At 36.8% G+C, this 14,362-nt stretch overlaps 1 protein-coding gene across 2 annotated transcripts; it reads right to left on the bottom strand.

Moving 5' to 3' along the window:
- Positions 1–3,059: 3,059 nt before the first annotated feature.
- LOC139152501 (membrane-spanning 4-domains subfamily A member 18-like) lies at positions 3,060–14,362 on the bottom strand. Of its 2 annotated transcripts, none has more exons than XM_070725660.1 (7): positions 14,243–14,362; positions 10,781–11,112; positions 9,736–9,792; positions 9,221–9,322; positions 8,342–8,464; positions 7,379–7,499; positions 3,060–5,264 (listed from the first exon to the last, which is right to left on the bottom strand). In XM_070725660.1, the coding sequence occupies exons 2-7, from the start codon at positions 11,030–11,032 to the stop codon at positions 5,140–5,142; spliced, it is 780 nt and encodes a 259-aa protein (XP_070581761.1). In that variant the 5' UTR covers positions 11,033–11,112; positions 14,243–14,362; the 3' UTR covers positions 3,060–5,139. The 2 variants fall into 2 exon arrangements, with proteins under 2 accessions (XP_070581761.1, XP_070581762.1); XM_070725661.1 differs by lacking the exon at positions 14,243–14,362 and adding an exon at positions 11,596–11,661.

Here is a 14,362-nt window from a genome sequence, read left to right as displayed (position 1 = left end):
TCCCCACAGAATGTTGAGCTATCCAGTACTCAGCTTGCCAACACAGCCTACGGGTACCGTGCATTTGCATCATTTAATTATCACCAATATTTAAACAAACGGGCTTTGTTGACAAACTAAATATTGTGTTTTTCAGCAGCATGCTGTAGAGAGACACCAAGAAACTGTGTTTGATACATTGCATAGAAATATTGAAAAATTATCAACAGTTGTACAGCGTGTTCATTTTTAGCCGGATGCCGGCCAAATTGACCGGCTACTTTCGTATTTTGGCCGGCTACTTTACAGCACTGTTTCGCTCTCTGGCCCGGAAATTCTGGTTTTGATAACAATAATTAGATTTTTTTGGTGGTCTTGCAAGCCGCAGATAATATTTCAGAAGTGCCGATGTGGCTATATGTAGTCTAGCAATTTACGCGGTGAACTTGTTGCTATCACTGTAGTACCGCGATCAGCGAACGTGTTTTACTATACACTGGGCATCGCTCTCGAGGTCAACCGCGCTCGCCCGATCACAGCCCGAATTATTCCGACGTTGACATCGGGTATAGCCGAAAATTGGACTAACATACAATTACGTTATGCCCGCGAATAGCCGACCATTTCCGAATGAAGCCGCCTTTTGTTTCGCTCAAACGCGGAAGAGAAAGTCGACGCTTGAGAGCTTTGGTTTTCTGCGTAAGAGTAGGGCCTAGTCTGATGGGTTTGGTAGGTTTTTGATCAAATCTACAGCGACCACAAGTTACTGAGTCTCACTGTTCATACTTTCGAAACGCCACGTCAATCTATCCATGGTCGATCACGATGTCAATATTCAACTCAAGTCGATCAACATCGCGCTTGGGAGGGGCTGTGGTTGTGTGCATCGCGGAAGAGAAAGTCGACGCTTGAAAACTTTGATTTTGTGACTTTGTCTGTTGGTTATGGGAGGTTTAGGTCAAATCTAAATAAACAAAAAATTACTTGGTCTCACTTTTCGTACTTTTGAAACGCTACGTCGATCACAGTGTCAGATTTCAGGTCGACCGATATCGCGTTGTGTGTACTGTGTTACAATTGACTACCAGTGTAGTACAGGCTGGCGTTCAGTGTCGTTTACAGTTTGAGGTTTTATCAAACATGAACACTGAAATTTAGCTCTCTTTTTCAATTATATTCAACATCAGCAAAAAATCAATAATGAGCTCGCGGATTCGTTTTATTGTGAAATTAGTACAGTGAATTAAAATCACTGAAAATTGTGTTCCTATAATTCATTGAATTGAATAAACTCTTTGATTTTACTGTATCTTCAATCAAGTTTATTTAAATCAGTAAAACACTTTGTAGAGCCAGGCTGGTCAGGATTCTAGCGGATCGTTACCTGGGTTGTGAAAACCTTAGGCCCCATTCTATGATGTATTTCAAAATGTTTGTTCAAGTCATGAGCTAAACATAATTCTACACAACAGTCTGGTGAAATTTTGCTATTATCCTTGTCAACTGAATGTAGTTGACAGGCCCAAGTGATATCAAATTAATTTTTCTGACTTTTTTTAAAACTTTATCCCTTGAAAACATGTTGTAATTGGCAATGATAATGATAATTCTGTATGCTGAAACGGTACAAGAATGCATAAAATTACTCCAAAATGTCTTCAAAATTTAAAAATTTCTTGCCCACCCCCTTCCCTGAAACCCTCCCCCTTTGTGTATGTTGAAATAGCCTTTTATACACTGTATAAGAATGCATGAAATTGCTCAGAAATGTCTTCAAATTTAAAAATAATCCTTAAAGTTCCATTAGCTGTATCTCCTGGCGATTTTTCCGTTAGTTTTGATTGAAATGATCACTGGCTCATGTTGAATAGCCTGTCAAATAACAGAGAATCGCATATTATTCGGAAACATTACGTGCCATACAACTAAATAACATGTGATTTTACAACGAAAATTTCTATTTTTGTCCGGACAGAAATACAAACTCTGTTGACACGCGGATTGCAACGTAGGCATTCTTCTGCACCTGCACGAGCCATTTACAGCAATTTAAAAATAAATATTCATTACTTATGCCCGGTACTTACGTCGTAGTCCATTGGCCGAGCACCTTGCGTAGCCAGATGTCTGGCAGTCCACGACGCAATGTTGTTTTGATCCCGCAATAAACGTGAACTTGTACATTTCGCGTGATCGCGGCTTCACCATATCTGCGTTCTCCCCAGCACGCTGAGCATGCCAGACGTCAACAAACGAGCTCGGAAGGGCAACACGTTTGAACAAAAATTAGCACTTTTATGTGGCTATAACATCACTAATCATGTTTGTTTCTTCGTTAAACAACATTTTGCAACAAATATGAGCCTCCAACATGGAATTTTCCGAGGTAAAAAATGGTCAAAGTTACAAATAATGGCCCTTTAACACTCTCATGCTGAAATGGTTTTTCATACAGTACAATAATGCATGAAATTATTCCAAAATGTCTTCAAATTTTAAAAAATTCTTGCTTTCAGGGAGGGGACCCCCTCCTTGAAACCCTCCCTCCTGTGTGTATGTTGGAATAGCCTTTTATACACTGTATAAGAATGCTTGAAATTGCTTAGAACTATCTCCCCCCCCCCTCCCCCCGCCCAGGGAACCTGGTTGCACACATTAGCTAACCGCCTACTTTTCTGAATTTTCCGCCTACTTCAAAAATTTTTGAGAACCCTGAAGTTGTAGCTCCTGCCCCATTACAAGGCCAACTTGTTCTACGAAAATTTAATGGCATTAATACATTTGTAGACTTTTTCGAGATTAAAGACATAAAATTTGACAAAACGGTTCTAGATTTTGTTTAATTATTACAAACATTAGAACCATTGGACGACATCAAAATGTTGGGAGTCAAAATATTTTCAGGTCCCCCCCCCTATAGGCAGAGCAAAACTTTCAAGTCCCCCCCCTCAACTACCCTAAAAAATTTCAAATCCCCCCTGAATTCCTCCACCCCCCCCACCACTTTTTTTGAACGCGGCCTTATTACGATGATTGGACGAATTGATGGCCACCACAAACATTTGAGAACATCAAAAATGTTCAAAAACAGAATTGTATTTCTTTCACTTCATAGTAGAAGACAAAATGCAATTGATATCTCTAGATCGAGAAGGGTGATGAATTTACAATATATTGCTCAATGCATCCCTAGCCCTATATACTACTTTAACAAAAATCCCAAGCCCGTTCATGGAATTTCTGCCAACGGTTTTGAAATTTTCATATGTACTAAATTGCAACATATTGATTTTGTGAGGTATCAGAAACAAAACATCCTTATGATCCCAACATGCGTACTATTGCAGAAAGAATACATCTGTTGATCGAGAAGGGTGAGGAATTTATGACATGTTGTTCAATGCATCCCTTCTTTGACTATAAATCACACGCCCGTTCGTGGATTTTCGGCAAACGGTGTCCAGTAATAGGACAAATATTGAGTTCACAAAGATGTTCGTTTCTGATGCCTGACAACTTTGATATCTCTATAAATGTCTAAATTACCTGGTTCTGAATTCGTGATTGCTGCATCCCTATGCACAATATGTTTGGCCCTGTCCTACCTCAGTCAATGCATAGCCTGGCAAAGACACTATTTTTATCACTTTAAGACTTGATTGGTATATCTTTATTATGAGTAAAACAATCCCCCATCGAGCCATCCCAATATATATATATATATATATATATATATATATATATATATATATATATATATATATATATATATATATATATATATATATATATATATATATATATATAAAATATATAAAACACAAATCAATTCAAGTACAAAGTAATAATATCTGTTAAGGTTCATGCATCCTGAAATTTTCAGATAGAAATGAAAGGATTTAAAAACACTGTCATTTACACCATTCTATTTGTTTTGATGGCGACATTTTGAAACCAACTCAGGGCGTTTGTTTAACAGAGTAGATTTTTCAGCATTGATAATGGGCAGATTTTCAGATATACCGAGATTACATCGATTGCTAAGAGTGGCTCGATGCTTTGTCAATAATTGACCACGAAATGTCAAAGGCTTTGTCCTGACTTTTTAAGTTCCATACATACTTTGACAAAACTGTATTGTTTTTGTATTTCTCGTTACGGAACGATGCATGTGGTAAGTGAAGCGCGTCTTAAAAGTGTTATCAGTAAGGCCGATGTAAACCTTCTCCGTATTGTCCTCTGTTGACACATTGGCCTTGTAAACCACACCTTTGACGTGGCAGTTACTCTCTAACAGGCATGCAGACTTGACCCGGCAATTACAATCAGGATTAAGTCTGCATGAACCTTGAATGGTGACTGACAAAGCATCGGGTGCAGCCAACGGAGCTATTCATCGAAAAAGCTGTTCCAGGAGCAATTTTTTAGTGCAGGGGAAATTTTAATTTTGCTCGGGCAGGGGACATTTTTTAAGTGGCAGGGGAGCACATTTTAGGTTTTTTTTAGGACAGGGCAGATATCGATTGATTTGTCCTCGGGACAGGGCTTTGCGAAAAACGGGGAGAGGGAAAGCTACTTTCAAAACGGGGACAGGGGAAGTTGAGCCATGGTGTTTCCCGGGATGGGGACACAGGCAAAATACTTATAACTTTTTATGTATGCAGGGGAAATGGAATGACAAAATTTTGAGGGGAATTCTTTCCAGGGCAGGGGAAATGGGCAAGTTTTTTTCGCCACAGGGCAGGGGAGCTTCAAAAATTCATAGTGGGGAGGGGAAACAGGCAAAAATAAGTGGGGAGTGGGTAAAAATGAAGTTTGAGTGCGGGAGGGTAATTTTCAGTTGGAGGGCAAATTATGAACAGCGAATTAATTACCCTCTTGACTTAAAATTAGTCAGTTCACATTACTTGTCATGCACAATATATCTTATCAGAATAAGGACCCCTTTAAAAGTGCATTGTTCGTTGGCTGCACCTGAAAGCATCTAGCATTCAAACTGTTGGAAATAGGAACTTTGTGCGAAACAAAACAAAGGCAGGCAATGTATTCTACTGCAACGCTCTTGTACCGCATGTAACACATTCATAAAAGCTAATCAAACAGCATCGACTTCTTTCGTTTGCACGTATTCTGTTGGCGGGTTGATTAGCGACTCGGTTTTTAGTCCAGACTTGGACGTTGCTCTGTATAGATTATTTGCTCTGGAGAGATGTTCAGCTTGCCCTGTGGATGTTGTCCCTGTGGGTTATAAGATTGAAATTGTTCTGGTGGGGGTCCTTGGTAACCTGTAAAGGCAAAAAGGATCAGATGAACAATGGAGCAGCACACAAACATAAAACATACAAGATAAACACATCAACACATATGCAAACTCACACACACACCCACACATACATACATACATACATACATACATACATACATACATAATTACATGCATACATACATACATACATACATACATACATACATACATACATACATACATACATACCTACATACATACATACATACATACATACATACATACATACATACATACATACATACATACATACATACATACATACATACATACATACGTCCTGTGCGCGATATGAGCGGAGGGTAAACATACATACATACATACATACACACACACTCACACACACACACACACACACACACACACACTCACACACACACACACACTTATATATATATATATATATATATATATATATATATATATATATATATATATATATATATATATATATATATATATATATATATATATATATATATATATATAATTGCCTGAATACATTGGTTTATGTGCTCGAGAGAAGGTGACAATTTGCCCGATGCCAGGAGGGAAAATTGTCTCCTGCTGGAAGGGCACATTAACCAATGTATTCAGGCAATAATATTTCTATTACATGTCTCTTCACAGTTAATGTTATATGACATTTAGTTACATGCAGGGCATTTTCAAACAAGTTTACTATTATCGACCAGTATCAAATAGATTTTAACGAAAGTCAAAAATAGCAGTGCGCGTATGGATATTTTACATCTAGCTTTACGCGTCTACTTTGACGTCGAAAACGACGAAGGGCTTCACTGGACCGGGTAACCATGGAAACCGGTCAGTACATTGTTCATTACCCCGCTAACTCCCCGGATGTAAAGCAATAATTTTCACTCACATCGAGGCATGTAATAAATATATATATTAACACACATAAACACTAATACAAAGTAATACATAAGGTTATTCACAAAAAACTGTAATCCATGTCTAAGTACATTTTGCAGCGGTGGTATTGTCTGCGACACGTAGCGTCAAGGAAAAAAGCGAAGCATACGATGTATGAAGACATAAATTCCGGTACTTTGTAAGTAACTTAAAAAATCAATCAACCTTTTTAGTCTTTTAGTCAATTATACCAGACAAAGTTGAGATTACACTGTTTCGATGATGGCGAGCAGGCTGGAAATATTTTCGGCGAGCAAGCTCAAGTTCACGCACAGGTGTTTTGACGTCAAAGGTCAAATAGCGTCCAATAACACCTACTCTGTGTCAAAGCCATTGCACTCTCTGTCCTATGATATTTCAATTTACTGTGCTACAAACCTCCATACGTTACAGACCCAAGCGATAACAATATTTATTTGCGATGGCGAAATTTTGACACAACTCATTATGTTTATTCACCGGCATAAATTTATCAGCATTTGTTATTAAAGCTTCTCTAACAGGTAAAGATTGCGCCATTTGCTTATATGTGGGCTCGCGGGCAATACTCGACCATGATGCATCCAAGTTGACACATAAACGCTCTGAGGTGGTCTTAAATGTCGAAATCAAAACAAATGTTATTCATCGAACTTAAACATCAGCCGAAACTGTACTATAATGTTAAGTCCTATACGTCGAAACCATGTAAATGAAAAAAAAGAGAAAAAGGAAAAGCTAGATCTGTCTTAAGATTGCACTATGCGAACTTAAGTAGGCTAACATGCATTATTACGACCACAACGAACCGAATGTTTATTCTCATGAATAATTTGTACAAAATTTATGAAAAAGTTCAAATTATTGGTTAAATTGAACAAATTGATTGCTTTTGAAATATCATCGAGGAATTGATAAAAAGGTGACCGACTTAAAGACGTTTGTTTTGACATTACACATTCCATTTAAAGACCGAACGCTGATTGACCACGAAATATGAAAGAATAATTGCTCACTATAGGATGAATGCATCTAAAATAAGATTAGACTAGATGCATGAGTAAATATTTAAACTTTTTGTTGAAGTTTGTACGGAGTTAAATGGCAATGTACGCAGATATGGTGATATAAGCTTCATGCAATATCGCCATTTGACATGAAATATTCGTCTATATTTACCTGCATTTTGGCCTGTAAACGGTGAACCTAATGGCATCATGAACATTGTTCTTTGAGCCCCAACAGGGCTGGTCATTGGCTGCATCGGGGCATCTGGTTGTCCTTGAACACGACAGTACATCTAATTGGCATATGAGACGGACAGACAGACAGACAGACAGACAGACAGACAGACAGAGTTAAGCTTTATTTTAGACGTTAAAAACTAATGGTTGTATTTTTTCCTTTGGTGCCCAAAACAAATATTGTTAGAATAGCCTTAAATGTTAGTCAACATGTAATTTTCCCCCTGCAGCAATGTTATATTTCAGTATCTCACATATTCAATATAAGTTTGGAAACAGCCATAAATTTAACGTGCCTTTAAAATGTGTAATGAACGATGTTGACAGAAGTTTTAAATCCACATTCAATATTGCCAAATGTCAGGGATCAGTCCAGAGAACAAATCCCATGATTCAATAAAATTAACATGTGGTAGGAACAGCGGAATGTTGTTCACAATTTTTACTATTTAAAGCAAGAATATTCACAATAAATATATATCGTTATAATGAGGTATGACCAAAGCCACGAAATGACCGGTCAACAGAAAGATATTCGGACTCTCAAAATTTTACAATATTCTTTTGGCCTACCAATTGTTGGGGCTCACTTTTATTCTAATGGACCAAGTAAAGTTTTCACCGCCTTAGTTTTGTGAAAATTGGGGATGTCGTTTTTTCTCAATGGAAATAAAAAAAGTGATAGCGACCATTGTCCGTTTCAAATATCGGTAAATGGTGGGTAATGATTCTCTAGTACTCCAATTCGCACGGTCCCACTATTTTCATGCTTCGTTTTAGAAAGAAATTATTTAAAGTTTGCTTGAGGAAAGTTTGAGCAAACGTTTGTCTTTAATTTTTCGGCCTGGACTACTATACGAGAGAACTCCATCATCTAAAACACTTTTGGAATACTCACCGGTATCATTTGCTGTTGTCCGCAACAGACAGCCCGGCAGCAAACCACAGAATGGATTATGGCGATGACACACTCGACAAGTGCTGCTAAAGTCGTGATAGCATCAACAACGCACGCTGCAACCTTTACAAGAATTAGTAATACAAGAAAAGGCGTTGCCTTCACTATGAAACTAACTCGAGACTGGCAATGTAAACTTATTTTGACACATGTATTCTATTTGCTATTTGTTTGAAGTATTTAAAATGAACACAGGAGTTCAGCGATTTCATGAAAATTCGAATACATGGCAATCAAACACACACACATACACTACACACAAACACACACACACACACACACACACACACACACACACACACAATGTGTATAAACGTTTATAATTAACAAATTTTAATGAAGAAAAACTTCCACGTGGCTATCTAATAATATGCAGCACTCTTCAAAGGGCCAGTAATGCTAACTTTTGATGATTTTTTTATTATTTTTATTTTTGTGTAATAGTAAGTTCTTTTTCTACTCCCAAAAGATGTTGAAACATCCACTTTTTAGCTTGTCAGCTTGTAAAAAGCATTGTTATTGTTTACATTTGAGTTCTAGTCCGGACTGGATTCAATTGTCAACAATTACAACTCAGTTTACACATAGGCAGAGCTGACAAGATGAATACTGTTGTACATCAACAGGCTCTGGGGAGTAGAACGAGAAATTATGATGGATATTAAATACAAAAATAGTGAAAAAATAATCAAAAGTTAGCATTACTGGTTCTTTAAAACTTTGAACTTCTGTAAGTGATTGTCTTAGTCTGTTGGCGTTTGAACTTAATGAAAATGTATGAATGAGCAAATTGGACATTATATTGTAAATCATACATACTGCATATTGTCCTTCAACGAGTGCCATAGACAGTGACATAGGTAAGACAAGGCCACCACTAAGGCTCGCTGCTATAATAGAACACGTGAGTGTAGCGATGATCTGGTCAGAGGAGAGAATAAAGGCTCAATCATGAAGACTTGTGAAACTTTTTTTTTTCCAATTTAACGCCATAAAAGAAAATATGAATATAAATGCACCAGCTACACTGATGTTATCCCATTTTACAAGAAAACGCCTTCGAATTATCAACAAAAACACACACATTTTAATAAAACAATGAAGTTCAGCCCTTCAATTGGAAGCAGAGTGCAAACAATGATTCAACACTGTTTCTACTAGTTGCTAACTATAACTACTCATTTATTATTTTTATTATATCTGAGCAATTTGACATTTTTGTCAGAAAATCACGGCTTTTTTGTTTAATTTACATTTGATTGTTATTCAGAAAGGACTAGTCATCAGCGGAATACTTCCCCTAACAAACCTATCACAGAGATTCGCATACATACCATGCCCTTGGTTTTGCGCCGTGAAGTTAAAATACCGAGGGATCCTGTTACAACAATCTGAAAGTTTATTGCACAAACAGAAAAAATCCAAAAATTAATGGAGTGTTATGCACAGTCAATCGTGATGCTTAATAAATATAAAGGACTAAATAGCTGCGTTCCATGCCCCTGAATGCTTTGCTACATAGCTTTTGTTCCGTTCTCTGAAATCTTAACAAGTGACATTTATTTATTCAATAAAATGCTAGAAATTTGAGATAGATATTTATTTGTAGTATAAGTGTTTAATGTTGAACTGGTAAACCCTTTCATTACTGTATAGAAATGTCGTTTTTTGACCAATGAAATAAGTTACCCTGTTGGTATAATGGTTTAACACTATGTAATTGTAGGTGAATGCTGTATTAAAGGCCCAATAGCTGTATCTTTTAGCATTATTTTTGTGATTTTACTTCCAAACTAAGACAAGTTCTTGGGATATACTCATTTAGGGGTGTTTATACAAGTATAATAAACTGTCCACTGGGACTGCTTGTGCAATTTTGAGCAAGATAAATAATAAACGTTTGCCAAAAATAAAAAATGGCGCCTTCGTGCGAATAAAGCAAAAACACTGTACGTCATGCATATATACGTTGGAATCCTCACAGAAACAACAGAGTAGTCAAATATAATGCATAGTTTTGAATGTTTTCCACTTTGACACCATGTGCTTTGTTTTCTTTGTAAATTTCCCAGATTTTAAAAATGGCGGGAAATCAAAATAATGGTTAAATTCCAACTTAATTGTCCAATTTTTCTGTAGTAAAGGACTACATCATTTAAATTTGTAGAATTTAAAGAAACTCAGAGAAAATAGAAAGCCTTTTTCAGGTCAACAAATTTCAAGAGTTACAGCTACAGGGGTTTTAAAATGTTATAGTATTTGTTTTTCAGGAAAACTTTACATTTTCACAGCTAGATAATTTTGAATTAGCGATCTAACTGTTACAGAATATAGTTGTGTGTAAGGTCACGTAGGATAATGACAATGTTCTGTACTCACAAATATCCCACACCATATCGGACTGCCAACAACTGAGAGGTAACCACCGGTGAAAATGTTTACGATCCCAAGAAGAACCAATATTATGCCTAAAACCATCTGGCAAATTCCAAAGCCAAAGGATGATTTGTGGGCGAAGTTTGGCACCAAAGAGCCTGCAGGTACAGGTACTTGCATGTAGACGGTTTGTTGTTGTTGAGGGGCGTCCACTATCTGAGGCACTGGTAGTCGGCCAGGCTCTTGTGAGTTCATCTTCAACACTGTGTCAGCTTGAAGTATTTGCTTACAATTGATATTACCGTACTTGAAAGTCTACGATCTTGAAAGGGTGTCTGTGTGAAAATGTGATTTAAACAAGACTGTAAGGGTTTTGTCACACTAATTGATAACGTGTTCTGACATTGAGGAATTTCCGCAATAAAATTTAGTAGTGTATACTGAGCAGTTTTTTCTCTGCTGTATTTCAAGCATTTTTGAGAGAAAAGAATCTAATTGCCATTGACTACGTATTTGATACAGTTTTATGACTGGATGGTTGTTGTTACATACCTCCTTAATGATAGAATGAATAAATTTGTAAACCATGTTGCGTAGTGGGTATGTTAAGCTTCTTGTAACTGGGCAGAAAATTAAAATGTCTTAGGAGGTGATGCAACAAGTATCATGTAAAGTCATAAAACATGGTGTTATCTCTTTGGCGATTATCGGCTCAACCTGTGCACAAGAACAATATCCGCTGCGCACGTTTGTTACAGTACTTATTGCTTGATTTCATAAAGTCATTCTATAGTTTTGCGAAAGCTAGGCTATTTTACTTGACGCCTTCCAAAATTGTTTCAAGTACGGAGATGCAAGCTGTGGTAATCATTAATATTCACGCTGTTGAAAGAAAGAAATTACATGGCATTAAAGACCTTCCGTTAGGATTCTCAAACCTGCGTAAGGCTGTACACAAATAGTTTTTTATTTGTGTAAAATGTATCAAAAACGCGTACAACATGTTAGTACCTATAAAATAATTGTTAACGTGATATCGAAAACCGGTGACACGATTGGAACTAATTTGGGATAATTGGATGGTGAAGAAATGCCGATTTAATCTACAAATGTAATCTTGTCTGCTATTCTTTTTACATTACACACTGATAAGTAATTTATAATATTGAAACATTCAACTATCTGGAAACTAACACTTTTGAGAAATATGAAAATCCAATTATCCCAAATTAGTTCCAATCGTGTTCGTTCAAAAAGTCAATGAATAAAGTGTTCAATAAACATCAGCAGTGACAATATCTTTTCGTTGGTTAGTTTTACAACCTTTAATCCAGTTCTGTTCTGTTCTCTGTCAGTGGTATTCATTCTTTACTTTTTCTATTTACTACTTCCAACGATGTCTTAATTTGCTGCCTCAACTCTATCATTGGTGCTCTGAAGTCAAATTCGCAGGGTTTTGGCCCTTCCATGGTTGTCACTATCAGGTCATTTATTACATTTTCACTCAGACAACTACGTTTGATGTTTTAATCATGTTTTGGGTACTGAAAGCACATTCACACGGGATACATTAGACTGAAATCACGGCTGCAATTATGGTCGCTTTTGTCGCCATTGAAACATGGGAACATTGAAACATCAATGCTGCTCGATGGCTTGCAACCGTCGCTGGTTTGCTTACTTGACGTCTTTTCTACTTCCACTTTTTCGATGGTGCAAATAAACTGTAGACGGTCTTACGTTTTGGCATACTTTGGAAGTACTAACTAAACCGTAAAAAGGAATTGGAAAAACTACCATAGGGCTACAACCCTGATCAAAAGTGTAGGCCTACATGTGTGCACATCAGGCGCAACGGAAAAAAACCCAACACTTTTTGATATAACGACGAACTCTATTGAACATATTGCATTTTATTGGCATAGCCTTGAAGGAAAAAATTGACGCAACGTGATTTACAGGATGTACGACGAAATGTTGCAAAACCATGAACATTTTTATCAGCAAACATTTAATTTTTAGTCGTGGATAAACTACGCATTGGAGAGAAACCATTTTCAATGTGTATCGGATTACGCAGACGTCATTTTAGTTTGCGTACTTCAAAGTAATTATGCGTGAAAAACGCAGGATTTGGCGTTAACGGAAGCTCTGGGCATTAACTAAACATAGACCAACTATTCTATGTTAAAACATCTTTCTCACAGCATTGTACGACAGGTTATTTTTAACGAATGTTTTCCATTTTGTTGCCATAGCTTGTTAACCATGACTTTTGTCAGTCTACCACAAATAAAATATCAAATAAGTAGGCCGTCAAATTCGACGAAAGTCCATTCGTATATATGAGAGTGTTTGAAGCCTTTGTATGAATTACTGCAATTGAATTTCAAAAGTACGCTATATTTGAGTCATAGCATTTGAAGCTATGAATTTACAAATGACCATTACCATTCAAAATTTATTAATCAAACGAATGATTAAATGATTAAAATATTCCATGAACGCAATGATGGACTTAATTATGCCCAAAGTAAAATTGATCAATATCTTCATGCATTGTAAAATATGACCCTACTTGCAAAGGCTCATTAAATATGCACACAAAACCTAAAATTTAGTACATCCTTGACACAACAATCCTAAATTTTGTAATTGACATACGTAAAACCCCTTCTTGATTTTATGACCAGACGTTCATATATCATTCTTCTTCTGTTTGACCTTTAGAGCTATCGCGGAAAATGCCATCGACTCATAATAAGCATTTTGTTGGTTTTATGATATGACGCTCACATATCATTCTTTGTTTGACATGTAGAATTTTGACGGAAGCAAAAACTAATCGTCAACACACCCAATACCAGTTCTGGGTTCAATGACCCGATCAACACGTCATCCTTCTAAGGTCACTCTATTTTTTGTGTTTTCTTTGTCCATTGCCTTACGAATTATGCCCGTCCATTTTTTTTTTTGACGTGCCCATTATGAAGATTTTAGGCTTCAAATTGATAACGTCAGGTTCATTAGCAGGGACACTCAGACGCAAGACTACAAAAATGGCCATAAAATGGACTAAATACGCGGACTGTGACGTCAATACTTATAGGTAAAAGGAATTATATGGGATGTGATAAAAAGAATGTGATTCATTAAAATGAAGGGATCATCTTTCTGAATTACTGTCAGGTTATAAGAGCAAACATTTCTTTTATACAGGTGTGCATCGATACCCTTGCAAATACTTCAATCAAAAGCTTATATCCTACATTTTCACCTTCTGTAAACGCGGTCAATAAGCTTAACACAGAAAAGAAAACAACAATGGCGAAACGTGCTACACGTACTCATGTGTAAGTGATTTTCGAGCACTCATTCTCCGTGAACAGAATACGTTTACCGTCTAGGGTGAACGGTGCACGTGGGAACGCGCATTCCTATTACATGAACAACATATCAGCATACCTTTTCGGTTCCGTCTTCAGAATAGTCGGATTTCAAGGTTTCATACAGTTCATAGCCATGTGAAGAGCTATGCTATTAGCAGTAAGCAGTGACACAAGTATATTTCATTCTGTTAATAAG

This window comes from Ptychodera flava, chromosome 16, assembly GCF_041260155.1.
Source record: "Ptychodera flava strain L36383 chromosome 16, AS_Pfla_20210202, whole genome shotgun sequence".
In the NCBI taxonomy this organism is placed as follows: Eukaryota; Metazoa; Hemichordata; class Enteropneusta; family Ptychoderidae; genus Ptychodera; species Ptychodera flava.
Note: the sequence above shows the minus strand (reverse complement) of the source record. Positions and strands in the feature narration are given on the sequence as shown.

What these genes read in the sequence shown, in the direction of transcription:
- LOC139152501 (XM_070725660.1), bottom strand. Translation starts at nt 11,032, where the DNA reads ATGAACTCACAAGAGCCTGGCCGACTACCAGTGCCTCAGATAGTGGAC. An exon ending in CGATATGGTGTGGGATATTT is followed by an intron (nt 9,793 to 10,780) that starts GTGAGTACAGAA and finishes ATAAACTTTCAG; the next exon opens with ATTGTTGTAACAGGATCCCT. An exon ending in GTTTACAGGCCAAAATGCAG is followed by an intron (nt 5,265 to 7,378) that starts GTAAATATAGAC and finishes TTGCCTTTACAG; the next exon opens with GTTACCAAGGACCCCCACCA.